Below are 26,490 nucleotides of genomic sequence, written 5' to 3' on the forward strand. Positions count from 1 at the left end.
TTGTATTTCCCCCTTTAGATTATGTATCTAGAAAAACGTAAAAGAGGACCGAATGTTCCAAAAAATTATCACTATATATGAAATGTTACTTTCTCAATTTGCGTAAAGTCTTAACGCGATCCATAACATATAATAACATATAGCTTTAAAAAGCTTAACACATCAAACAAGTCACTTCTCACTATGCAATATATAACTTAAAAAGTAAAAAGATTTTGTCAATTTTTTGTAAACATTTTAGTATCTCGTACAAACACCAAAATAAATTAATTAACAAGTGTCTTGGATAGTTTCGATTGTGATTCGAATTGACCTTGACGTGACATTTCGATTTTACATGACAATTAATTACCCGGTTTAACTTGTAAAACTATGATTAACCGGTGAAGTATCATTGACCTATTTTTTTTACTTTCGCCACCGTAATAAATAATGTTTAATAAAATAAATACGGCCATTGAATTTGTGTACTTAAGTTTCAAGAAGTTTATTCTTATTATACACACACATGAGAAACCATCATAATATTAAAAACATACAATATTATATAACGCCACCGTCGTACGCTATGCATTAGAGTCATTTCCCGTATCTCAGGAGGCAAACTGTCCTTACGTCGGTAAAATTGTTTCAAACTATCCCAGAGACAATGCTAAGAAATAAGTCTATGTCTGGTGTCTATGGGATTGTTCAAAGACAAGACTAAGCGCTATGTATGGTATGTCATTTTTGACAGTCGAAGTTTTACCGCCTCAAAGATATGGGGAGTAATATGGCGGGAAAATAAGATGAATTAAATGGAAAATATATTAACAGGTGTTGTTGAACATTGTAATATAGTATAGAACATAAAATTCCGAACCATTTATAATAATTCTAATACATATAAACAAATCATACCATCTGGTGTTTGCTTAATAGACGTAATGTCGATTTATATCGTCCGGTTGAAATAAGGGAAATAGGACGTATAATTATAACCTTTACTAGCTGCTAGCCACGGTTTCACCTGCGTTAACTCGCTGTACACCGAGAACTTAACCATAACTTTGTGCGGAGTCAACATAACATCGCACATACATAATTAAATAACTAAAAATACTAAGAATTACGTCGAACTAAGTTACCGAAAAATTATGATAATATATAAGCTATACGTACTCTATATAACTATTAGCAAAGAAATTAAAACATCGTATACTCTAATTATTAAAATTATCTCCTAAGATGTTCCTTGAAATCAACAAATCCAGGATATGCTAGAGAAGGGACTAGCTAAAAACCCATAACCGACGAGCATGCATGTTGAATGTCATGATGAAGCGAGAGAGGATTGTTAACCTTAGCAGGTGGAGATTCGTGGTCTCTGGCTGTGGGAAAAAGGGGTGATGATAAAAAATAAATATTCTTTGAATTGAATGTCGATGTCAAGGACAATTTAATTAAAAATTAAATATACAAGTATCTATTAGTATAATATATTTGTATCGAAAAGGTTCAGTGCATTCAAAGCTTCCTTTATTAGATTAAATACACTAGAACTGAAAGAGACATGAAGTAAACATTCCTTTGTATTATTGATACCAGTTATTTTTCCGTACTCAAACCAGTGTGCTAACTAAACAGCCATACCACTCTGTCTCATAGACAGTTCCGCGGTAGAGGACGTATTTATTTATCACAAACTTTGCCACGCACCTCAAATAGACGTTTCCGGTATATTAAAGCGCCCGTAACGCATTTGTGAGCTTTGTGTTTGTGATGTTTAACGTTAGGCCTCTTGTTAGTTTGCTCTTTTAAAAATGAGGTTGATTCAGCGTTTTTTAAGGCTGTTTTGCCGCTCACGACCACTATGTGCACACTGAAATTCCACTAAGGGTCTGTCTGGCATTCTGGCATTGAGACCTTCATCATTCTGGATTGATACCACCGCCCATGGACACTCCATGGGCGGTGGTATCTTTAAACATCAATCAAGCCTCCTGCTTGTTTGGCCCCTGTCCTATAAAAAAGTAGTAGTTCTTTTAGCTGTTTAGTTCGCTTTCGCTCATAAATGTCTATGTATAAACGATTTCCTTGAACCACTTGCAAGCTTTTAACATCGCTAATTATTTTTATTGTTCTCTATTCGCGGATCGTAAAATTCGTGTTAAAACATTGTCGGCTCGAATTAATTTATGACCCGAGGTTACTGGGTCTTATTTCGTTCATATAATTTCAGGGTCGCGGGTTTATCGTGTTTGTGGATAATGAGACACGTACAATGCTGAAAAAATAATCAGCGTTTACATTTATTTTAAGCAGCTTGACTTGATTTTTTATTGTGTGTAATGGAGACCGCAAGTAGACAACGTATTTTTAACCAAAAAAAATCTAAATAATAATTTTAATTATATGTAATAGTGTGATTAAGTAATCATTACTTATACAAGGTTGATGATATCGGTCATTTATTAAAGTCTACATAAATAAAAAAGAATCGCAAAACAAAATGCTAAGCTCAAAACTGTATCAAATCGAGTATTTTTTTATTTACTCCTCGAAGTAGTTTGACGAAGGAAAAAATTTCAAAAAAAATTCTAAACTACGTTTTTATCCTGGAATAGTGAACACTTTCTAGAGCAGTTAGCTACTTAAAAGTCAGGATAAAAATAAAACAATTGAAGGGAAAACGAAGTCCGCGGGGGCAGCTAGTTAGTAATAAAAATTAGCGTATGCTGTGGTATAAACGTCTCTACTTACGCAAGTAATAAATGCTACAAGTCATCAATAGAGTTGACACTTCAACAACTACAGCTGACCACGATACTCAGTAAAATACAGAGTGGTAAAGCTTCTTCGGATTTAAGGCTGTTAAAAACGCGATGGATTGTGGATTTAATTCCATGCGAATTAAATGTTAAAATTTTATTTTTAATATGAGTCTGAAAATGTTTAATGTCTAGCTATTTACATAACATATATTTAAAATGCGGATTTTAGCATATTATTTGTCCTTTCAACATTTTATGTGACAATAAAATAGTTACATTAACAAGTTAAATCTTGACATATATAAAACATTATTTATGTGAAAATCGTGTAGTTTATCCAGAACATTATAGACATGCGACGGAGAAGATAGTTTTATAATATGAAGTGATTCTATCCAATTTAATAAATCGTTTTAGGTTTGTTCATGTGTATGCAATAATTTTTGGTTACTTAAAAAAAAAGCAGCATAGTAGTCTTGGTTGTTTCAGCGTGCGACTCTCATCCCTGAGGACGTAGGTTCGAACCCCAGTTGAGCACAAATGGGCATCCTTTCAATGTGCTCATTTAAGATTCGCTCGAACGGTAAACAGACCGGCTTGCCTTAGACCGAAAACATCGACGGCGTGTCAGGCACAGGAGGCTAATTACTTGCCTATTATATTAATGATCATAAAACCGATACAGAAATCCGAGACCTTTTCTAAATATCCACATACCAAATTATAATAAAGCAGTTTATTTGCTACACTTAAGTTTTTATCTTACACGGCGTTAACACAATTGTATAGAGAGATACGATACGAGAGCATTGTGACGACGCAGAATACGTAATTTATAGTTTTATTTTATGGATATTCTATTACCTTTGTTTACAGAGAAATGCATTTACAAACAAATAATGTTTCAGTAACTATAATCAAAACAATTGTTAACAAACACTAAACAATGATTGACAATTAACATTCCCGACATGAGAGCACTTGAGATGTCAAGAATACCATCTGAGTCATGCCGCATGCGTCAAGTGTCAGTTTTGCCGCCAATATTGTGTGAAGTATCTGAGAATTTTAGTTATAGACTGCAGAATAAAAATCATATAACAAATAGTTTTGGGTGTTTTTCAATTAATTTATGGAAATTAAATTTATATTATAATTCAATTGTGGAATATTAATAATTATTTTATCTGATAAAGATTCTACTATTCTAGGCTTTAGCAATAGCATAGGAAAGGGAAAGGTTTCGTCGTACACTTCAGTGATTTTGACAGATCCATTTTTGAAACCTCGAAAATATCATTTTTCGTATAATATGTATAGTTTGTACGCGTATTCTATTAGAACACTGTCACGCGCCTGAAGTGTTATTTACGATAGCTTCTAACCAAACCTAAACCACAGATAACATTACCGCCGGCAACTGTATGACTTTGGTATTCTTTATAGACATACATGGTAATTAGAAAATAAGTTATAAAAGACTTGAAAAAATACTCCCACGCGTAACCTTCTCAACTTCCTAGATATAAATTCGCATTCCGATAAACATCACCTAGATTGATCTAGACTGCAGACTTGCATTCCACCGCGAAACGATGCAACCTTGGCTTCCACGTAAACACTTAAAGCTATTATTTTTAGAGATTTACCAAGCAAATATAGAGTAAAAATATCTAAATAAATACTTGAATGAAGGAATTTATATCCTTCAATTGAAGCGGCAAAGTAACTTTAAAAAAATGCTTTTTACACGCAGGTTTGAGGTTCGCAATGTGTATTTTGGATACAGAATATAACAGATTCTGGTGAATTTCTTTTTGCTTAACACCGGCACGTAATCCGGAAAACCGAAAAAGTTGCAAATAATTTTTACTGCCATCCTGCTGATGGTTTATTTCTAGCTAAGAATCGATCTAAGTATTATTTTCTCATGTGAGTTAATTATGAGAAACCCTGTTGTGGGTCAATCGATGTCTCATACACCCAAAACATTTACACAGCATATGCGCGATAATATCTTTATAAAAACAATCAATATGAATATTCTATGGTTTCTTAAAAATTAAATAATTAATGCGTAATGATAACAATCAAATATACAGTATGCGTCGTTTTTGTTTTAAGATTTGTATCTAGAAATTATAGTTTCGATTAAAGTTTGGCTGTTCTAAATCCAAACTGGTTCAGGCGTTTAAAAAAAACTAAATATTGGTGAACAAACTGCAAAAAATACATCATCATGCAACGGAATAAAGACTAACCTGACCCGAAAGCTAACAATGTAATCTTCTTTTGATCATTATAGTATTCTAAATTTAAATTTAGTTTACTATTTTTTTAAAATATTTTACGAAATCTACTTACATTTGAGATGCTGTAATTAATATGTATGTAATGCGTAAACAGTAGAGGGAAAATTATTCTGTAACATGCGTTGTATCTAGGAAGCTCACCAAGGTCATCTATTTGTGCTGTAATTGAAAGAAATGGATGAGTGCTTCTATGTTTATTGTGTAGAGCGACCATGAAGTATATATTTAGAGGATTTTCTACGTATACAATAAAACGCATGAATTTTTAAATAGGTACTTTAAAAGATTCTTTCCCTCTTCATTTTGCCTAAGCGTCTTGGTCAGCAAGGACACATCTGGAGCGGAGAATCTGCTTCCACCAGTTTCTTTTCAACGCCTATTGTATTACAGTCAAACCATACATTTTGAGGACGAAGAGTCTTCCATTTCGGTCCATCTGGTTGATGAAAGGACACGTGATTTGCCTTCTGTGTAACCAATCACGATCTCCAATTGGAGAAACTCCGAACTCCACGCCTTTGCATTGTATGGTCGAAATATGATAGAATTCGTTAAAAAAATATTAGGAAACAAAATATAGAAGATCTATGTTGTTTGTAATAAGAATATAGTATGTTGTGTCTAAATAACAACTCAATATTAGTTCCAGATTAAATCTGTGTATAATTGACATTGCTTTTTTACATGTGAACTTTTTGCAGAAGCCCTACATATGGCCTATGTATATGTATAGTTCAGGGTAAATTTGTATAAATAGGTCGTGTTTCTCGTTTATAATGGAATACTCCGTTTTATAAAGAGCTATTATTTGCAAAATTTTACAATAATCATTTATTTTGTTTGTAAGATTTATGTTAGTTATTAAGAATGAAGGATACTGTCTTTGCTTGTTATATAATCAGTTTTTGTAACTTTTGTAATGTAAGCTTTTATTGTAATGGCCGTTGGCAAACCTTTTTTAAATAAATGATGTTGCTCCTACATAACTACGTATTACGGCGCCACTGCCTGTTAATTTAGCTTTTGTTATCAGAACTTTTCAGTTACACACTTGTCATATTCACCGTTTAATGATGTTGTTTTTTCTTCAGCTGACGCGCAGTTATTTTATAATTTTAATTAAGTATTACTATAATCCAGTTACAAAATATTTTTTAGTATATGGCAATAACTTTGTGTATATGTATTGTCTGAGAGCAGTATTGGCCTAGTGGCTATAAGCGTCTCTTATGCCTGAGATCATAGGATCGATTCCCAGCTGTTCACCAATGGACGTTCTTTCTATGTGTGTAACATTCGCTCGAACGATGAAGAAACATCGCGAGAAGAAACTGGCTTGCCTTAGATCCAAAAAGTCGACGGTGTGTGTCATGTTTGCACGCTGAATAACCTGGTTGCCTAATAGATTCAATTTTTGTATCTCTTATTTTAAAAAAACACAGTTAGTAGTTCCACTGGTTTTTAGAAGTAGAATTAGAACGTGGAACTATCAATTTCATACTTTTTTTTTCTTTGTACCGTAAAACCGAAGGAAGAAAATCTAGTGAGGTAACAGCATCTTATAAAGACACTCTTTGTTAGGCAGATAGGTTGTCTTGTCTGTCTCACTCATAAACCTGACAATTGAAACATAGCAATTCATACTATCTTTTAGTTTATGGTTTTAGTATCCAAATCCTAAGTCCTCGTCATAAGCGCTGTCAAATATGCCAAACTGTATAAACAGACAAAATAGTTTGTCGAGCCCTGAACTCTGAAGTTTGTTTGACGTTATATAAGCTAATATTTTCGTCTCTCCCTGTTCCCCGTTTCCGTTCATCTTCCATTCCATTGTATGTTTCAACTCTAGCTCCAGCTATCATTATCGCCCTCTTCTTGTATTTTCCGTATAGAGTACAAATAAAACGCAATAGATCCCACACTAAAAATAATATTTATATATCAATCGCTGACGTGAGAAAAAGTCATTTGATTGCGTCGCTAATGTTGTTTACACATCGACGTAGGTGGTCGAGAATTCTACAAAATACCTCCGTAACACCAGTATTTTCTTGGATTAAATGAAGAATAAAAACGATGTGTTGTCGACTTCTTATAAAATTCATCTGCATATACCTTTACATAAAAGTAAAAATATGCATCTTTCATCTTTAATAAAATAACAGAGGCTCTTTTATCTCTGCCTTTTAATAAATGTAAGAAATGTATTAAAGAAAAGCTGTTTAAAAAGGCTTACTACAAAGTTAACGATTGTCTAGTTGATAAAAGGGCCTGGGACTAGTGCTGGACAGGCTACTTCTAATTAATTTGCGATATTTGTTTTAAAATAAGTGTTGTTTGATGATTTGCTATTTTAAAAGAGTACCGAGAGTTTTTTACGCCGGCTTTTTCTCTCGGCCCACATCCTCTGTCTTCTTTGCCGATGACAAATTTAATGACGTGGAATAAGTGATACTTGTATCATATGTTCCATAATAAACATATTTTATTTATTTTTAGGAACGTGGCACAGAGCCATAGTGTACTGAACGTTAGGTGAATAGAAAAGAAACACATTAATTATATATAATATGCCTGGAAAAAGAAAAAGAAATAGGCCACAAAAGGGGTGGACTATTAATAGTGGTGATGAAATATTAATTCCAAAATCCAATCGTATTGAATAAAGTGGTCCGGAGGAGGTTTAGCTACACTACTCGTGAAGACCTTATTACAACTAATGATTTACAAAAACACTTAACAGGCCAGTGACATACTTTAAAAGGCCGGTAACGCACTCGCGAGTCCTCTGGGCATTGAGCCTCCTGGCTATTTGCTTCCGGTTAATGAAAAGACTATAGACCAAGATTAAGTTCTCTTATTTGTATTATTCGCATATGTATTTGTCTTTTATTAGGATCTAAAGAGAAAAAAGTGCACAGAGTTTTAAAGTAAATATTAAATGCCATAGACAATAAACTCAATCACAAAACGTATTATTAAACAGTGTAAAAAAGTTAATTATGTCATATTACAATTTGACGGCTGTTATTACATAAGGATGGTTAGTGTACGATAACTATAATTATATAATCGCTATTCATCGCTCTGCTTAAAGGTTATTGCCTTTAATGTTTTTGCGTGGCTTTAAGGTGTGTCAAACACGAATACATTGTACTCTGTAACTGTCAATAGTGATATTTGACATTCGACCGAATTAATAAGGCAATTTGACGTGATTGTAAAAACCATTTCAAATAATTTATCAGTAACTAATGTATATAATGGGAGGTATCTACGTATCTACATAATAATATTTATTCGGTATGGTTAAATGACATTGTTATAAAATCTATAGCCATTGAAAGTTATAGAGTACTGGCACTACACAAAAATCGTATCTAATTAAAAAAGAAATTAAAAACAAAAAAGTGAAAATTATCATCCATTCGTCTAAATATGATAGTACTATAACAAGTTTTATAATAATAATCCTTTGGCGCCAACTTTTTATGCGCAGATGATACGCCTGCGCCTTGCGTCGTTAATTTTGGGCCCGGGCTTGACGTGATGTTCCTTCATTTTACGAAAAATTTTGAATTTGACATAACTGACTTTTACTTAAAAATATATTGCGGATAAGATAAAGTGTGTCTGTGTGTATGACGCGGATGTCTTAAATCAAAACTGACGGCTAGTATCACGTAGCTTTTCTTGCTACTGAGTATAGACGCAGTAATGTTTGCCCTGCCCTAAGATTAAGTAACATCTCAGTATTTCAACTATGTAAGAGAATTAAAGAAAATTATTCTTACACATTGTAAATGAAGTTTACCGACCGTGTCTACCAATATATTGAAGAGGTGAAAAGTTTGTAGGCTATCATAGATTTTTTTTATAGAATTTGATTTGATTACTCAATATAGCCTTCGAGAGCGATACAACGATTATAACGGTCATACAATTTTTATAGCACAATTTGTGAGAGTCTCAAAATGTCGGTCCCGCGAGCATTATCTTCAGGTCTAAGAACAGTAAAATTGTCGCTGGGACCAAATCTGAAGAATTCATGGACTTTTGACATCGTTTTCATAAATTTCTGATACGGTACACTGTCTTGACGAGTTTATAGCGTACATAAAGCAACAGAAGTTGACTTTTATTCGGTTATCATCACTAGACAGTATGATTCTTGAGAAAGCTTAAATTTACTGAAATACGGTCCCAATCTTTCCAAACGAAATCGCAAAGCTGCGGTCGGAAGCATTATAAATCTCGCTACTAATAAGTACGATATACAAATAGCCCATAAAAGGCTGTATCTACTATGCTTATTTATTTTAAACTTTATTACCAATTAATTAGGGTTTAATCTAAAACAGCTCGTAAAATGCTTAAATTCTAAATGCAAAACGGTGAATGTAACTATAAACTAGCGGGACTGTGTTTAATGAATGCTATATATTAGTTAACCAGGCAATGTATATGACATGGAGGGTACTTCATAATGGATGATAATACATAACAGCGACCTCCCCTTGAGAAAAATAATATTGCCTATCAACTTTAACGCATATAACTTCGATTTCCAGGGCCATGTTTTCAGTGAATTATATTAAAATGTTGCCACCTAAATTTATCTGTCACCTAGATTTAAAAAAAATATAGGCAGTGTTTGTCTAAGAGCGTGCGACTCTCATCCCTGTAGGTTCGATCCCCGGCACCAAAGGACTTCCTCTGTGCATCTAACACTCGTACGGTGAAGAAAGACATCGCATAACTGGATATCTCAAAAATAAAAAAAAATCTGCTGTTGTGTGTTGTATTGGACATCAAAATTATGAAAAACATGAAATCTGAGGCCAAGACCGAGTAGTAACACTAATTATTATTATAATAATATTGTTTTATGTAACAGGAGGCAACTGGCAGAAGGCTCTCCTGATGTTAAGTGATTCAGTCGTCCATGGAAACTCACATTGCCGGTGCGTTGACTGCCTTACGTCCTTAACTCACGAGTCACTCCTTTTGTTCCACCTTAATTCTGCAAATATCAGAGCAATATAGTATAACAACCATCTCTTACCTGTGTAACCTCCTCCTCTAACTGTGTGCCTGTCTTCTCACAGTCAACTAGATTTTGTTCTACGCCCGATAAAAACAAACGATGATTCAGTACGTAAAACGATACCTCTATTTTAAATACACAAAACTCCCAAAGCCCACAGAATTGGTTCAAGGTCGTATTCAAAATGCAAGCTGCATTAGAAAATATACCTTATACAATGGTATTAATGTTTTCTTTCAAATGTTTTTAAAGACTGTGCAGGTGGCCCAACACAAATTTATTGCTAAGTATATTAATCTGAAAAATATTTAAATTACTTCGAGCTTAACGCGAAAAAAATATTTATGATTACGATATTTGTTGGAAATCAATTCTTCCGGTGACTCTTCAATCACTGAAGGTCGGTAGTCAATCCCCGAAATTTCAAGTAAATAATTCCGAGTTATACGAATAATGCCGCTAGATTGATCCACAGATAATAGAGCTATGCTTGAATATACACGGAAAAATGTCATAGTCGAATTGATAAGCAAGTTCCGATTTTCTTTAACAGTGTGCGTCAAGTAAATACTACATGTTTACTCTAAAATAAATACCTGAATAGTCAAACTAATACCTAGAACCTACATGTATACATAGTTATCCCGTACAAATTTTCTGTATATTGCGTGTTGTTCACACGAGAATGTAAATATGTGCTCCCATTTTACCATGCAGAAAAGAAAGTAAAAAATTTTTCCTACCCTACTAAATTCTTGATGGGGGTTTTAGGGTACAATTCATTAGAACTTCGTAGAGATTTAGCTATTGTTAAATTTGGTTTAAGCGTATTTAAAAACGAGACGGAAAGCGCATACTTGCTGGTAGAGATCATGAGACTGTACGTTCCGGACAATTATTACCGCTGCCGGAAACATAACCTTTTTGCTGTGCGTTCGGCTCGCACTGTCCAGCGTCAACAAGCTCCCATTCCTCAGTTACTCTCGCTGCTTAATGGGTTTCTGGACTCTTCACCTGAGATCAACCTATTTGTGAAGCGTTTGGGGGTAATATACTATGACTTACAAATATACTTGTTAAAGATTAGAGGATAGCAGGTGGGTTTACTGCCAATTTTGTAAATAGCTTAATTGTATTTTATTTTTACGTTACTTTTAGTTTAGAATTTGGCCATGCGTGGGCTGTAAACAAATAAATCCCTCCAAGTTCTATAGTCACTGGTAAATAATTTGAATATGATCATCAAAAGCCGTTCTTCCGATATGTTTCCAAGTTCGATAGTAATATCACATACCTCACATGTGACCTCACACTGATAACCTACGTTTTTTTAGTCGATTAAAAAATTCAGAAATTATAATCGAAGCAGAATGATGAATGCAATCCTAAGATCAAAGAGACCGTTGTGCGACTGTCATAGACAGTCTGGCGTCATATATCTCAGTGAACGGCTTTAACCTAATTAAAATGAACGGTTTATTTCATTATCGAATAGCGATTAATTGAAATATCATATCTGTGGATGTTTGTTTATGGTTTAGTCTATCCTTATTTCTCTTTTGACATACTGATAATTAATGCTTTTGTTAAAAAAATTGTATGCAGCATATCTCATACAAACAAATTAAAATCAATTTATTTAATATAAAGAGGGCAAACGGATAGTAGTTTCACCTGATGCTGAGTGATACCACTGCCCATAGACACTTACATGGCCAGACGGCTTGTAAGTGCGGCCTTTTAAGAATTGGTACGCTCTTTTCCTAAAGGACCCTAAGTCGAATTTGTTCGGAATCACTTGGGGCGGCAGCGGTTGTCCCGCGCTGTGTATGATGCGCTAACTTTCTCTCACTCTCTTTATGTTTTGCTGTAAATGTATGAACTTTCTTGGATATTTATATATAGATATATATAAATATATATATAAATCTAGCATACGAATTTTATATAAATATATATAAAATTCGTATGCTAGAGGATTACGAAATAAATAAATCAAGCAAAATAAATAATAGTAATTAAAGCATCTGCAAACATGTTGCCTGACAACATTGTCAATCGTAATGTCGTCCATTGAAAAACTATAATAATACAATACAGGAAATTGTTTTTGTGATGGAGCATATGAATGAATGATTCATAATTAATTTGCTGGTACGTAAAAGTTTTTAAAGTATGTCAAGTAAAATGGTTTTTTTTATGTTAACAAGACGGCCTTTGTCAGGATATTTTAAGCCTACAATATTTGATGGTGCTGCGAGATACACGGGATACCGCGCATCTTAACTGTCTCTTCTCAGTCGTATTCTTCATTTCTGAAGGCCATTCCTGGTGCCTGCTAACCTGCTAGAGATATCTCTCTACTTCGTTCGGTCTTGCTTGTTCGTTTGGTAGCTTCCCTTAGCGCAGCTATTATGGAGAGACCCGTGAGAACCCAACTTGGTCACACCAGCGGATTAGCGATCTGGCCCGCGGCATTATGCATTCCACCTTGCCGACAACAACCAGCTTGTCCAGGTTATCTGTCCCATAATGGGCGATATAACCAATGTAAGCAGCAACTCTTCAATAACCTATTGTTGAGACTCTCGAACGCACTCTCTTATCCGACAATATTCTTTAAATATCTACCGGCAAAGCCGTACAGCCTTCTGCAGCTCTCGCTTCACTCTCCACCCTATCAAAACGTTTCACGAATTCAGCATGTTTTGCAGAAAAGTTTCAGGTGCAACCTGGAAAGCTTTAATACTTTTGCTATCAGCTCCAGGGTTATCCTTGTATTATTTGGTTCGTTGTACCTGGCAGCTGCCACCAGGCGTCGAGATGGAAAGCATACATTTCGTCCAGCCTCGCCAAACTTAGAGTCGTCACAGAAAGAATACAATACTCACTTCCCGTCTCAGTCCGATAAATTCTCGTTGTTATCTCTTAATAACTAGCTCGCGTTACATTGAATTTGTGAATTTTTATTTTATTTTGTATTATAACTTAAATACGTATTGTCATATTACCCTTAGCTACATTTTCACATTCATGTTTAAGGTTAAAAAATATTTTAACAACGGCAATACTAATATATGTTTTGAACGGTTAACTGAAAAGATTTATAAATTGACGTTTCTTGTACGCAGACACCTTCTCCGATCATCTCATCTCTATATCTCATTCATGTCTACTATTATCATGGACACCAGCAACTTTTCAATGTATTATCTCTTTTCTGGTACTGTTATTAAAGTTAGGTGTACCTAGTGAATTTATTCGTCTAACATCACTTCCATCATAGGCATGTACATCGTACATATTATTATTACAGCCTATACGAGTCGCTTCTTACGTAATACGCGTTTCTTGAATGAACGTATTTTGTGGTCTCAACGGAAACATAAAACAAATTCGATTAAAGTCTGGTTTTCATGTGACTTCTGAAGGACACTGACGTAATTTTATCGTCGTAATAAGAATTTCGTTTAACCAACCACTGTTGTTAGACATGTGGACGTCATATTTGAAAACAGTAATGTTGAAGTCTAGTCATTTCACTCACTCAACACAAATAAGGAAATTAATTTGCCGCGCCAACTATGACTATGTCAAATTATTTGTTATGTCATACAGGAGTCATACCTAATGTGACCGTTTTGAACGGGACTGGCCCATATTCCAATTACGAGTCCTGGTGTCCCCGAACTGAAATGTGGGACGCAAAATTGTCCCGTCTTCAGAAACCGCGCGACAATTTGAGCAGCAGAATATTAAAAAATCGTGACAAGAGTTTCATTCATATTTGAAATCGTCACCAGTTATATTAAAACAAATTTATTATTCTGATAAATATGAATACCACTAAACATTTTATATACTTATATTTTGTGATAACTTTTTCTAATTAAATAACTGTAAAAAGTGTTTTTTTTACTACTTATTATTTGACTTAAATTAAACCAATTTGTGGAGGACTTGTTTAAGCCTTAAATAGTGGTAGTTGTGTAGTTGGTTTTTGCATAGTTGGTTACTATCGTTATTGATTTTGTCTTTTGTTTCCATCAAAATTATGTTCTGTTTGATTCCTGATATCCTACATACTACACATCGAATCGACTGACGTAATATTTAATTGTTACAACGTAGGTTTTCTTATAAAAACAGACAACATTTGCTTTTGGTTTATTGCATTTTAAAATAGATTGTTTGTGTAAAGGTCGTAATTTTATATCGTTGACGTTAGACGGATATTTGCCGACCTTCAAGGGTTTCATATGAATCTTTATTTTAGGTCAGAGGAAATGGTTATTGTTAATTAACCTGTTCTTAAACGCTGTTTTTGTAATAAATGAAAATATGTACATATATCTATATAAATAGGGAAATGTTTGATATCTTTTTCGAAATAAAGTTTGCCTTTGTTGTTTCTACTCGTCTCTTTCACGAGCTGCTCTTCTCCATCCTGTCAGATCGTCTTCCCATCTCCAGTCTATCATTCTTTGACGTTTTCCTTCCATTTTTCTCATTCTTAATTCAAAATATTATAATCATAATTTAATTATAGTAATATGAACTTAACCACGAACTAATCAGTGAGCCATCCAGAAATAAAACTAAGGTTTACGAACTCGTGAAATCAATACATTCTAACCACTCATTGATCATTTATTTATAATCATCTTAGTTTATAGCTAACCCATGGCTTTAATCTTACTTTGAGTTCAATAAGAACTTTGATACTATAAATAAATTAATAAAATAAAAATAGCCTTTATTCAAGTACCACATCCGATTACGTATTACTTACATACGTACGGATACGTACGGATACGTACTCGACCTCTGACAGAGTTAAGGCTTCCTCCAAATTCTTCCACTTGTCTCTATTCCTTGCGACAATTTTCCAATTCTGCCCTGCATCTTTCCATGTGACCGTCTATTGCCACTATAACCGTTTTTGTATATGTTACGACGTCTTTTATGATATAAATATCTCTTCTTAATAGAGAAGGACAGAAGGGAGGTGTGCCTTCATTACGATATTTATCATTTTAATAAAGCCAGACCAATTTTACATTTAAGAAAGAATTGAGAATATAGTACCAATAAATAGTCTTCAATGTCTTAAGTTTTTCCCTGTTATGTGTTATTGTGATGTAAAGTGTTGTTAATATTTTTCTATGTAATAGGAGCGAAACGGGCAGGCGGTTTATCGGATGTTAAGTGATAGCATTACTATTTTTAACCTTTATGTTAATAATAATAAGTTCTAGTAGTTCTAGTAGCCCTAAGTGGTTCAACGGGTGTCAAATTGTGCATACCCGGCATAATGTTGGACACTTTAGCATAACATAGAATACTTAGTCATAGTTAAAATAACTATAAAGTATGTCATATATATGTAAATAAATTAAGCAAGATTAATTAGGAAGCTATGCTGAATACACAGTTAGTTTATTTTAGTTCACAAGATCGCTTGTACATATTTGTTATGTATTTTCCATATATCGTTTCAGTAATGAATGGCATGCGAGCTATGAACGTTAGATAAATGTATTGTAAGCAAATTTACTAATACTTCCTATAGCGCGTGTCGTCCTCACAATGATATAACAATAGATACAATACCAGTATAATATAATATATTTTACGTATAATAATAACAATCCCAGGGACAGATTTTGTATTAATATACAGACAAGAATGGGTAGCAAATACGCTAGTTATATACCTACCACCCTAAGTTTTATGTAATTAGAATTAATTTAACCGAATTAGCAAAATGTTTATTGATTAGTGTAAAAAGTCGAATTAGTACTTCCTCGTCCGGTGAGGGCATCATGTCATCACGTGTCTTAAAGCCAAAAATTTACATTTGACAGGAAACCAAAGTAAAAAAAATATCAAAGTAACAGATGCAATCTGAGGCAAAGATACGATGGCATGCCGATGGAACCACTGAAAAAAGCAGTGGGCCCATGCTTCCTTAGGAGTCTCTTCTATGGCATTTTCGTACGCTTTCACCGCATCTTCATGGTTCGTAAAGCGAATACCTCGAATTTTATCTTTAGTTCTTGGGTAGAAAACAAAGTCACAGGGCGCCAGGTTAGGACTGTATGGCGGATGACTCATTATCTTGACACTTGCCATAGCCAAATATTCATCAGTGCATGCGAAGTGTTTCTGGTCGTCCGTTAAAGCATGGGGAATCCATCTAGGAGAAAGCTTCCTGACGCCTAAATGTTCGTGTAAAACTTTTTGAACTTGACACATACCAATGCCCGTATCTGCTGATAGGTCACTCTCTTATCTTCCTCTGTCATGCATCGCACAGCACTGATGTCATCTTCAGTACCTAGTCGCTGTTAAAGGACGTCTCTCACGCGGGTCACCATTGAGATTGCTACATCCACGATTAAACACGTTAAACCAATTGTAAATAGTGGCACGAGATGGGGCTTAATTAAGAAATGCTAATCGCAGCCTATCATAGCTTTGTTGTTGAGTAAGCCCACAACGAAAGTTAGGTTCTTTTTCACGTGTAACAAGAGTTTTAGATTTGCCGCAAAAACAAATGACAAATGAATGCAATATACTACATTAGGTTACCAAAGAGTTCGAAAATTGAAATTCAAACAAGTTTTCATTAGCAATGTTACTAACTGGCCCGTTAAACACTTTCTGTGTTACCCACGTAAACCAAATGTAAACAATCATCGTAAACCTGAAGGCAATATTGAGCCCTTTAGTTTTTGCCACACTTATAAATTGTATTTTAACATTCTCGTTTCCGATATGTTATTTATATTTATGAACCCTGTGATAAACCATGTTTGTTTTTGCCCTACTACCCCTAATTTTGTGTTATGTTTTCAACCATTAAAGTGAATGATTGCCCAACATCAAAGAGTATTACTTAAACATCTCCATACAGCAACAGCCACCAAAATTAATTCGTTAACAAATCTTACACTGTATTGCATTGTTACAATGATTTAAATCATTAATTTATATGTATTAAATAACATTGAAGTTCATTGATTTCAAACAAAACAAGATGGTACAAAAGCCGTCGAACTTGGTCAGTCGCGCGTGGCCTGCGGTCTCGCATTCCAGATGTGTCTATCATTAGATCAGATATTATTAGCTTCTTGATCTATCATTAGATGGGGGATTTCGAATGAATTATTATCAACAAATCTTCTTATAAAAATTAAATAGATATTTTTTATGGTACTGAGAGTTTTTATTTCGACCCTTTGTCTTATTTGCCGTCTTCTATACAAATATTAATGACGTGGAATAAGTGATACCTGTATCTTATATTCCATAATAAACATATGTATTTTAATAATAACAGAGATTGGTACAACTTAGGAGAAGAGCGAACCTTAAAGGCCGGCACATACTTGCAAACTCCTGGTGTTGCAGGTCTCCATGGGCTGTAAACACTTAACGAGGTGATCCGCATGCTCGTTTAGTTTCCCATAAAAAAAATCAAACATATAATAGGGCAGTTAACGAGCTTTACGCTTAACAATGGAAGAAATTAATTATTATTTAAAATTGTTATTATATAAAATATGGGCAAGGGCAAACGGTGTGTTAAGTGTGTTAGCGGTAGTTGATCTTGTTCTTAGGGTAGGAAATTAAAGACTTCAATGATGACTTAATTCACTATAATTTACTTTACTCATTTTAAGTGAACTGTATAACATCAAACTTGTAAAAAGGATTCGCCCGTGCGCATGTGTCACAACCTCTTTAATAATCACAACTTCCCTCCTCCGACTTGACCATCCCACTTCGGGGAGATGGTCGAGTCTATTCGTAACAATTCGTAAACAACCGAACGAGTCAAATGAATAACTATTGAACATGCGCACTTGTAGCAAGATTCTTAAGAATATGTTTCATAAAAATGTTTAGAATTTAATTAAATAAATATTAGAAGCTAACACGTGGTACCCATGCCTATGAACTCACACAATGCCAAAAGTCTCTCAGGTGCGTTGCTGTTTAAGAATTGATAGGCTCTTCTCTTGAAGGACCCTAGGTGCTTATTGAATGAAACAAGCAATTAACGTAATAATATAATCAATACAATATTACAAGTTTCAGCAGAAAGCCAACTTTTGTATTTGGACTATGTCATTTTATATATTAAAAGTGTCTTGTAAGAAAATGAGAAGTTTTTCAAACCCCGTATCGAATTCATTATTGCTCAATAACAGTTGATTTTTAATACACTACCTTATCGTAAAAACAATATAAAAGTGGAACGAAATTGTTTTGCCATAATTCTCGTAAAACATTAGCGAATTCGTCACGGCCGCCAACGTCAAGTTCAAAGACACTGGCTAGACTGATGTCTGTTCCGGACAATTCTTAGTTTGTACGTGAATTTAATTCTAGAGATTTCTATAGGGCGTTGTGTTTTCATACATCCTCGTACATTAAAGAGAACTTAGGGTAGAAAATGTATCTTTATCGCTCTGCATATATAAAAAAAATAAAACAAACATAGTCTTTGTTAACATAGCTTTTGCACATTAAGAAAAACACTTTTTGAACGGATTGAAGCTATGTATTATTATTAAAAACTTATAATTATTTACATAATTTTAATTTTTTTTCCGACGTTTCGCGTGCTTTTTAGCGTAATAATATTTTATACGTTTTTAATAATGATACATAGCTTCAATCTGTTCAAAAAGCGTTTTTCTAAAACAAACATACCAGTGGAGCTATAACCTTTTTAAGTCTGGACCTCAGATTTCTATCTGTTTTATGATCATCATTTGTCAATAGAACAGGAAAATAGGTGATCTACCTCCTGTGCCTGACACACGCCGTCAACTGTTTGGGTCTAAGACAAGCCGGCTTCCTTACGATGTTTTCCTTTACCGTACGAATGTTAAATGCGCACATCGACAGAAAGTCCATTGGTCGGGCCGGGAATCGAACCTACGACCTTAAGGATAAGAGTGGCACGCCAATGCTACTAGGCCAGCACTTCTGTCGATATATACCTACCTATGATAAAAAAATATTTATAATATAAAACAAATATGCAGTGTTTCACATATCATCATTCGGAAACATAAGGCTTAGGACCCTTCAAGAGAATAGCGGCCCTTATCGGCCGGTAACGCATACCTCCTCGTGTTGGGGGTGTCCATGGATCGTGATAAACCCTTTACTTTGAGTGCTGCCTGCTCGTTTTCCTCCAAAAACCAGGCATATTAATATAGAGTAGATACAACAATTGCCAATTTAAATGTGAATATAAATTTAAATAGTGACTAGTAGTGTTTACGTCTAAAATCTAGATTTCTCCTCATGGCTAGACTTTCTATAACCTAAATACTTTGTATCATTTATTGTCGCTTTCAAATGTTTTAATAAGAAATCATTTTAGTCCATTCTGAATTGTTAAACTTTAAAAAATTCATTTTGCATTTATATTTTTTCGCATCTTTCACAATGACACATTGAAAACGATATTTTCAAGCCTTTTTTCAAACGCTACAATTGGGTAAAGAAAATATAAGAAAAATATATGTAAGATTTAGACACAAAAGTGTGTGTTGTTATGCTTTCTCAACTCTAAGAACGTGCGTTTGAAATCCAGCTTTAATGACAATACTAATTTATTTATTCAAGTATACATATACATAGTTATTACTTTACAATAAAAATCAATGTATCAATCAGAAGACGTTCTTGCATAAGAAAAAATTTAAACATAACAAATGACGATCAAGGACAAATTTTTTTAAATATTGTTTTAAAACAGGACAAATATAAATTAATATGACACAAACAAAATCAATTTCTCAACTTCTTTTTCTTGTTTCAGGTGCCGTGGAGTAACCAGAGTTTGTGTTTAAGTGTTTTCGTAATGACTTAATCCAGTTAATCCGGTGTGTTGATGGATGTTTTAAGTGTGTGCAAAAAGACTAAACACATAAAAATGGAAGCTTTGGAAAGGAGAGGAAAAGTTTTGGCTCTGACAGCGATTGTATTCATATGTTTTTGGTCACAATGTAAGTATTGTTCATTTGCATCAACTAAGTGATCGGCCTTCTCTGTCTGACACACGTGTACTTTTTGTGTCTAAGGCATGCCCTCACGATGCCTAATAATAGGAGGAAAGTCTATCGGTGCATTGCTTGGGATCTGCTTAGCGAAAAGAAAAATTAAAATACCCAGAAACTTCGTTACAATATTTTATTTCTAAAAAATATAGAAGAAATATTTAGCAAAATACATCCTTGAAATAGTAATTTATTTCCGCCAAAAACCTCTAAACACTTAGTAGCTTAGCGATTGTCATGGAAGAATCATAATAAATTATCATAGCTTATCGTATCTGTATAAAGGCAAGTCTTTATTCCATGCTATAACATATAACTTAAAAGTTTAACTTTAACTTAAAAGCCATTTAGCGCCCGATACGGACTATTTATAGGAATTTTAGAATTATATTCCCATTAAATCTATACTAAAATTGTTTAGTTCCTTATAACTAGATAATGACACCGTAATAAAGCTTTAAAAAGAATTACAGCTAACTGCTACATTTTGGAATGTATGACTTGCGTCAAAGTTGAATATTATTTTGACCTACAAAATTCACCTTTCTTGTCCTTCCTTACACTCTAATGCAGTGTTTCCCAGCAACATTTTTAATTATATGTTTTGATAATTTACTTACTGGTTCTCGTTTCCTAGTAATTGCTTCCTAAAACTTATCATTTATGTTTCTTAAGTTAACAATTTTATAAAGGCTATGGTGGGGCACTGTGTGTGTTCGATATTGAAGTAGCTGTCAATGGCCCGTTAAGATTCTCGTAAAAAAATACCAAATTGTAATCCGCTTATAGGAAAGCTTCTGATGGATAACATTCTTTATACACGTGAATGCTATAATATAGAAATGTCAATTGATAGTTTATCCTTGACCGGAGAATCAACTTAAAATATTCCGCACCTATTTATATTATTAATAGATATAGAGTAATAAAACAACAAACTTAATTTAATGCCAATTTTGATAGCAGTTTTGTTAGCGTTAGACAAATTTATTTTTTTAGTTTTATTTAATATTTATAAAACTAGGTCTGGTATAGTCTGGTCACATACAAAATAGTTATAAATAACGAAAACAACATTTATTATAAATAATTTAAATAAATATTGTTATTGTTCGTATTGGTTAAGTGTGAAAGCTTAAACATGTTACAACTTGACAGAGTTTTACATCTCTTTTGTAATCCTCAACTATTTAGTCCCGCTATAAAGAGGGTAGACGAAAATCTTTATTTAAAAAACTTGAAATTAGAACACTTGTGTGGAACTCGCCAAACCTTGGCTTCCTACCTGACTAAGTGCTTGTGGACGCCCTAACAAAGCATTAGGCAACGGTCGATTCAAATATTTGAAATAAGAATTGGAAGGTCAATGACACCTGCCCACTAAGTTTGCCTACAGACGTATCGCTGTATGTAGATGAGAAAGAAGAGGCTTAGCTTAGGCGCAAAAAGTAAATAGAAGTATGATGTTTTTGCACTCACACTAGATTCAAATACGTGAAAGTGATTATACACAGTCACCAAACCGATGGACCCGCAGGTTCCTTGAATGCAGACAAAAGATCGCGCGCCGTCCACCGATTATGGTCAAGGAGCTTGGCACCCAGTGAATACAGGCGTACATGGAATCGGAGACCTATGTCCAGAAAAGTACCAAATAATGGATGAACAAACGATACCAAAAAACGATGATGATTAACGATAATATACACATACATAAAGCTTTAATTGTTTTCCGGTGTCTATTTTATTATTTTACAAATTACAATTTAATCTCCATATACAAATCTGTATCTAGACTATAGAATCGAGTAAGCCATAATTAATTAATATAATTGTTTGTGGCTTGGCATTTAACGCAGCTGGCGTAATCTATTTGAGTTTAATAATAATTAAAAGCGATTAAAATTTGATCTGCTATCAAAGGCGTTGTCTTACAGAAACACTGTAGCTTATGCACCACGAAAACATATAATAAACAGCAATTGTATACTTATGAACTCGCCACGTTTCAATAATAACGATATAAGACAAAAGTTAGAAGTGTGTTTGTGTTTTCTTCTGTATCGAGAAATTTATATTTTTAATTAGAGTCAACCAATGAAAGTGAAAAGCATCAATACATAGTTATTGTTTTTAATTCAACCGTCACATACTTTGATTAAATCTACTATGAGTGCTGTTAATTAATTGTGAATATAATTTCAGGTAAAGGTGTGGAAGGGAAGAATACGACAAGAATGTCGTATGTCTGTCCGCCAATGTTCATCAGATTGGGACACAGCTGTTACTTCTTCAGTGAAAACAAAGCTACTTGGCAGAACGCACTGTTCACGTGCAAGGTAAGCTTATTAATGCTAAAGGGATTCAAAAAATGTATTAGTCAAGTTAGTAACTGGTCCTAAGACAATGGCCGATATTTAAATCGAAACATAAACGATAGCGTTAAGTAGCCACCTGGTAGATGGTGACCACCAGAGCTGGTGCTTCGCTCAACGAATATTTATTGCAATAAAGCGCAGAAAGCTTTAAAGGTACAATGCCACAGGGACCAAACTTTTTAAATTGCATCTAATTTTCTGTTTATCAATTTTTTACTTGTTATTATTCTGTACGTTAAGATTATTGTAAATATTTGTTGGAAATAAATGATATATCCAATTGTTAATAAGTAAGTTCGTGTCAATTAAATTAAAATACTTAAAACAATTAAAATTATTACATACAAACGAAATTGTCAAAATTTCAATCCAATAAAAGCTTTTAGTGTTACATTCATTTATTGCAATAAAGTGGCATCCTAGTGTGGCCTCTGCACTACACACACACAGACTGCTAAATTGTTTTATTCAAATGAAAGTCCATGTTAATATTTTAAAAGAAAGCCAATGAAAGAACCATAAAATCTCATAAACTCTAAGGACCTGTTATATTTTGCAAAAACGATAAGAAATGGATGGATATTTAAAAAATACACAAACTATTTTGCTAATGAGCTATAAAAATAACATTAAATTATAAATGTGGATTTCCAGACGAAACTTAAGACAAAATATATTAACATAAAAGAAATAAAATATTTTATTTAAATAACATTTATTAACTAGTTAAATTATTTTTATATATTAACAAGTTTAATTAATAATTTAATGTCCTATCTATGGTTTTATGTAGAGATTCTACGCATATAAATATAATGGATGGAATTGGTATCTGTAATTATTTTCTTCATTCGTCTTCAGAATACTTATTTTACCTCTTTGAAATCTTGGGGTTAGAATTTATTTAAATTAGGAATGTGGATATTGTTAGTAAATGTTGTATTCACCAAAGAGGTCGGCCATTTATAAAAACGTTACTGGCTGTCAAAACAAAATAAGCGCGAGGGGCGCAAATAAAAAAAAGTTTCTGTCAAAGTAAAAACGCGCGAAATTCTTCTATTTTGTTAATTAAACTTGGATTGCGGGTAAAAAATCACGTCTACCTTTAGTAGCGATATAATTAATTTAAATGGAATCTAAACGAGGTATAAACCACATGTTTACGAAAGATTTTAGAACCAATTTAAAAAATGCTAATAGACAATTCAGCGTGAGAACGAAACAATCGTAGGAACAAATATATGTAATGTGTAAAACGAGAAATACACTCCTTGGCATACAATTTGTATCGATGTGTTTTGACAACAGATTGAAACATATTATATTTTATACAAAACTTTAGTATTTATTTACCTATAGAATTTTTGAAATAATATATTTTTGCCTTTAATTCAGATACATTTATATTTGAACATGTTTTACAATCTTCTTTTAGTGTGTGCTGTTTTTTGGCAATTATCTCCTCCAAATTGCAGAGAGGAATCTCTGCAATGTGCCACTCTTACATTTTTATAATTGATAATAGTAATAATTTGTGTGACATTATTGATCTAAGTTCTGTTCAATGGGTTAGTAACAGTAGTGTTGGTCTAGTTATTAACACATTTGTTTCCACTCTCAGCCCCGTACAAGAACCAAAAATAAACTTTATTTTCAAGGGCTGTCATACCATTTTTCCTGTCCAAATTTGACATATTTGACACCGCTCAAGACGAGATTGTGACTTGAGAATAAGAACCTAATAGTATCTTGATATATTTTAGTATCAATGTTAATACTGTATTAAAATCATTACAACAATAACGTTAAATCATATTTATTAACACTTTGTTACATTACAATATAAAAATTGAACATAATTAAATGAAAAGAAGGGCAACTGGCGGGCTTATCGCTTTCGAGCGATCTCTTCCAGGAAACCACCGTGAGAAAAAATGTATTAAATTAGATAAGGTAAGCAAGAAGTGCAAAAATATATATTACATATAGTTTAAAAATATATGTCAGAGTGAATCTACTAGACTGAAATTGGGACGTGTATCTAGCTCGTATATACATAATGTTTCTCATGTAAATAAAATACAATTTTGTAATGAGAAAATAAAGTTCTTTAAACATATTAAGACAAAACTAAACAGGAATAGAATCAAACTAAAAAAGGATAGGAAAACTAAATTACGATGATTTAAGATCAGTCTCGCTTCAATTAGTAGTCAGTACGAAAGTTAGGATACGGTACGATATGGACAGGTAATGTTTGTACAGAAGAAATTTATTCTATTGTCCATATCATTGTGACAAAATAATTGTCGTTAAGTGTATAGACAATACGTTGTTGTGTGTGTTAAGTAGACTGTCCTTCAATTGTTATATATTTTACAGGCAAATAATAGTATTTGCTCGCTAAGCTTTTTATTAAGCTTTTTTTACTCTTCCATGAACACATTTAAGGCACACATTATAAAATATTCTTTAAAAAAAGGAGCTTCTAATCCAACCTACAACCCAAAAATAAACTCCATACGTGGCTATAACTGAAATATCAAAAACTCTTCTATAAGATCAAAAAGACGCCTATTTTATACTGTGTACGTGTACTATAACAACTTAAGGGGAATTCAAACGATATTTAGGGGTATTTAAATTTGGTCTTAGTACATTCTGTAGAGTTGGCATCACTGGGTCATGTAGGTGCAAAAAAAAATTGATAAAGTTTTTCATTGGCGACAGTTTTCTCTCAAATTAAATCATATCATATGAGAATCATAACGCTGAAAATGCTGGGTACAGAATTTTACCCTTATTTTAATTTATTATTTAAGGAAACAAAAAAGACTCACCAAAAAGTAGTAGTGAACACTTCACACATCTATGATTGAAGACCTTTGTCAGATTCAGAGAGCAGACTTAGCCAATACCCACTAAACCCTGGTTACATTCTTTATATTATTTTCTGTATTCAGTCTACCTCCAATATCAATATCAGGATTTTATATACGAAATTAGACCGGCAAATACTAGTAATATCTCAGCCCACGCGCATTGAGGTGGTCTGTTATTTTCAAACGACACGCACGATTTGTGATTGTAACGATCTAATCGACCTATTGAAATTTATGCTTCAGCTGTTTTAATGTCCACTTGACAGACAAAGATTGTTACTCTTCCTATTGTACTATAATGAAAAACACTATTCACTGACTTTACTATTTTCTGAACTCGACTTTTCACCTCTTAGAGTTTAGGCTAAACAAATTTTTTTATGACCCTTTGAAATTCATATCCCTGATAAAAAGTACTTTTATTATATAAACACGAACTGATTTCTGAGAGCTTTTCAGACGTCTTGCAAGTGGCTGCCATATCAACCTTCTAGAAACATTTTTAAATCAAACACAAATAGAGTCGGGAATTGCAGGAATATGAAAAATATAATTCAATGAAGCATTCACCGTCACATCTCAATCAACCAAATCTTCACGTAAAATTGACGATTCTTTGGTTTGCTCAAATACTAAAACTTCCTTTGATTTTTAATCACTTCCTTAAATATGAAGCATAATTTAAAATGTCCAATAACATATTCTAAATATAATACATACCCAATTTACATACTATGAATGACAGAATCCAGTTTCAACGCAGAATCTTAAATGTAATGCTTAATATAATAAAGGTCTGGGTAAAGTTCTCGGAATATGTAAAATCCTTAATAATAGTTATGTATGCTCAACGTGTCTGTGTATTCCATTTAGATTTTTGCAACGAAAGGTGAATTGTATAAACAGCTGTATTAATAATGTCTGCTAATTTAAGATTTTTGTTTTATATATCAAAATCAACTGTTAAAATATCATATAAATTAACGATGAATTAAGGACTTTATAACATATATTTTTACTTGTTTACTAATCC

At 33.3% G+C, this 26,490-nt stretch overlaps 1 protein-coding gene across 2 annotated transcripts in view; it reads left to right on the plus strand.

Moving 5' to 3' along the window:
• Window positions 1-26,490, plus strand: part of LOC123713932 — a 117,068-nt gene that overhangs the window by 43,824 nt on the left and 46,754 nt on the right. For both annotated transcript variants that reach the window (XM_045667830.1, XM_045667829.1), the window contains 2 exons: window positions 19,960-20,146; window positions 22,403-22,536. In XM_045667830.1, coding sequence (XP_045523786.1) covers window positions 20,032-20,146; window positions 22,403-22,536 — 249 coding nt within the window. In that variant the 5' untranslated portion in view covers window positions 19,960-20,031. The remainder of the gene's footprint in view (window positions 1-19,959; window positions 20,147-22,402; window positions 22,537-26,490) is intronic.

Source organism: Pieris brassicae, chromosome 9, assembly GCF_905147105.1.
Source record: "Pieris brassicae chromosome 9, ilPieBrab1.1, whole genome shotgun sequence".
Classification (NCBI taxonomy): domain Eukaryota; kingdom Metazoa; phylum Arthropoda; class Insecta; order Lepidoptera; family Pieridae; genus Pieris; species Pieris brassicae.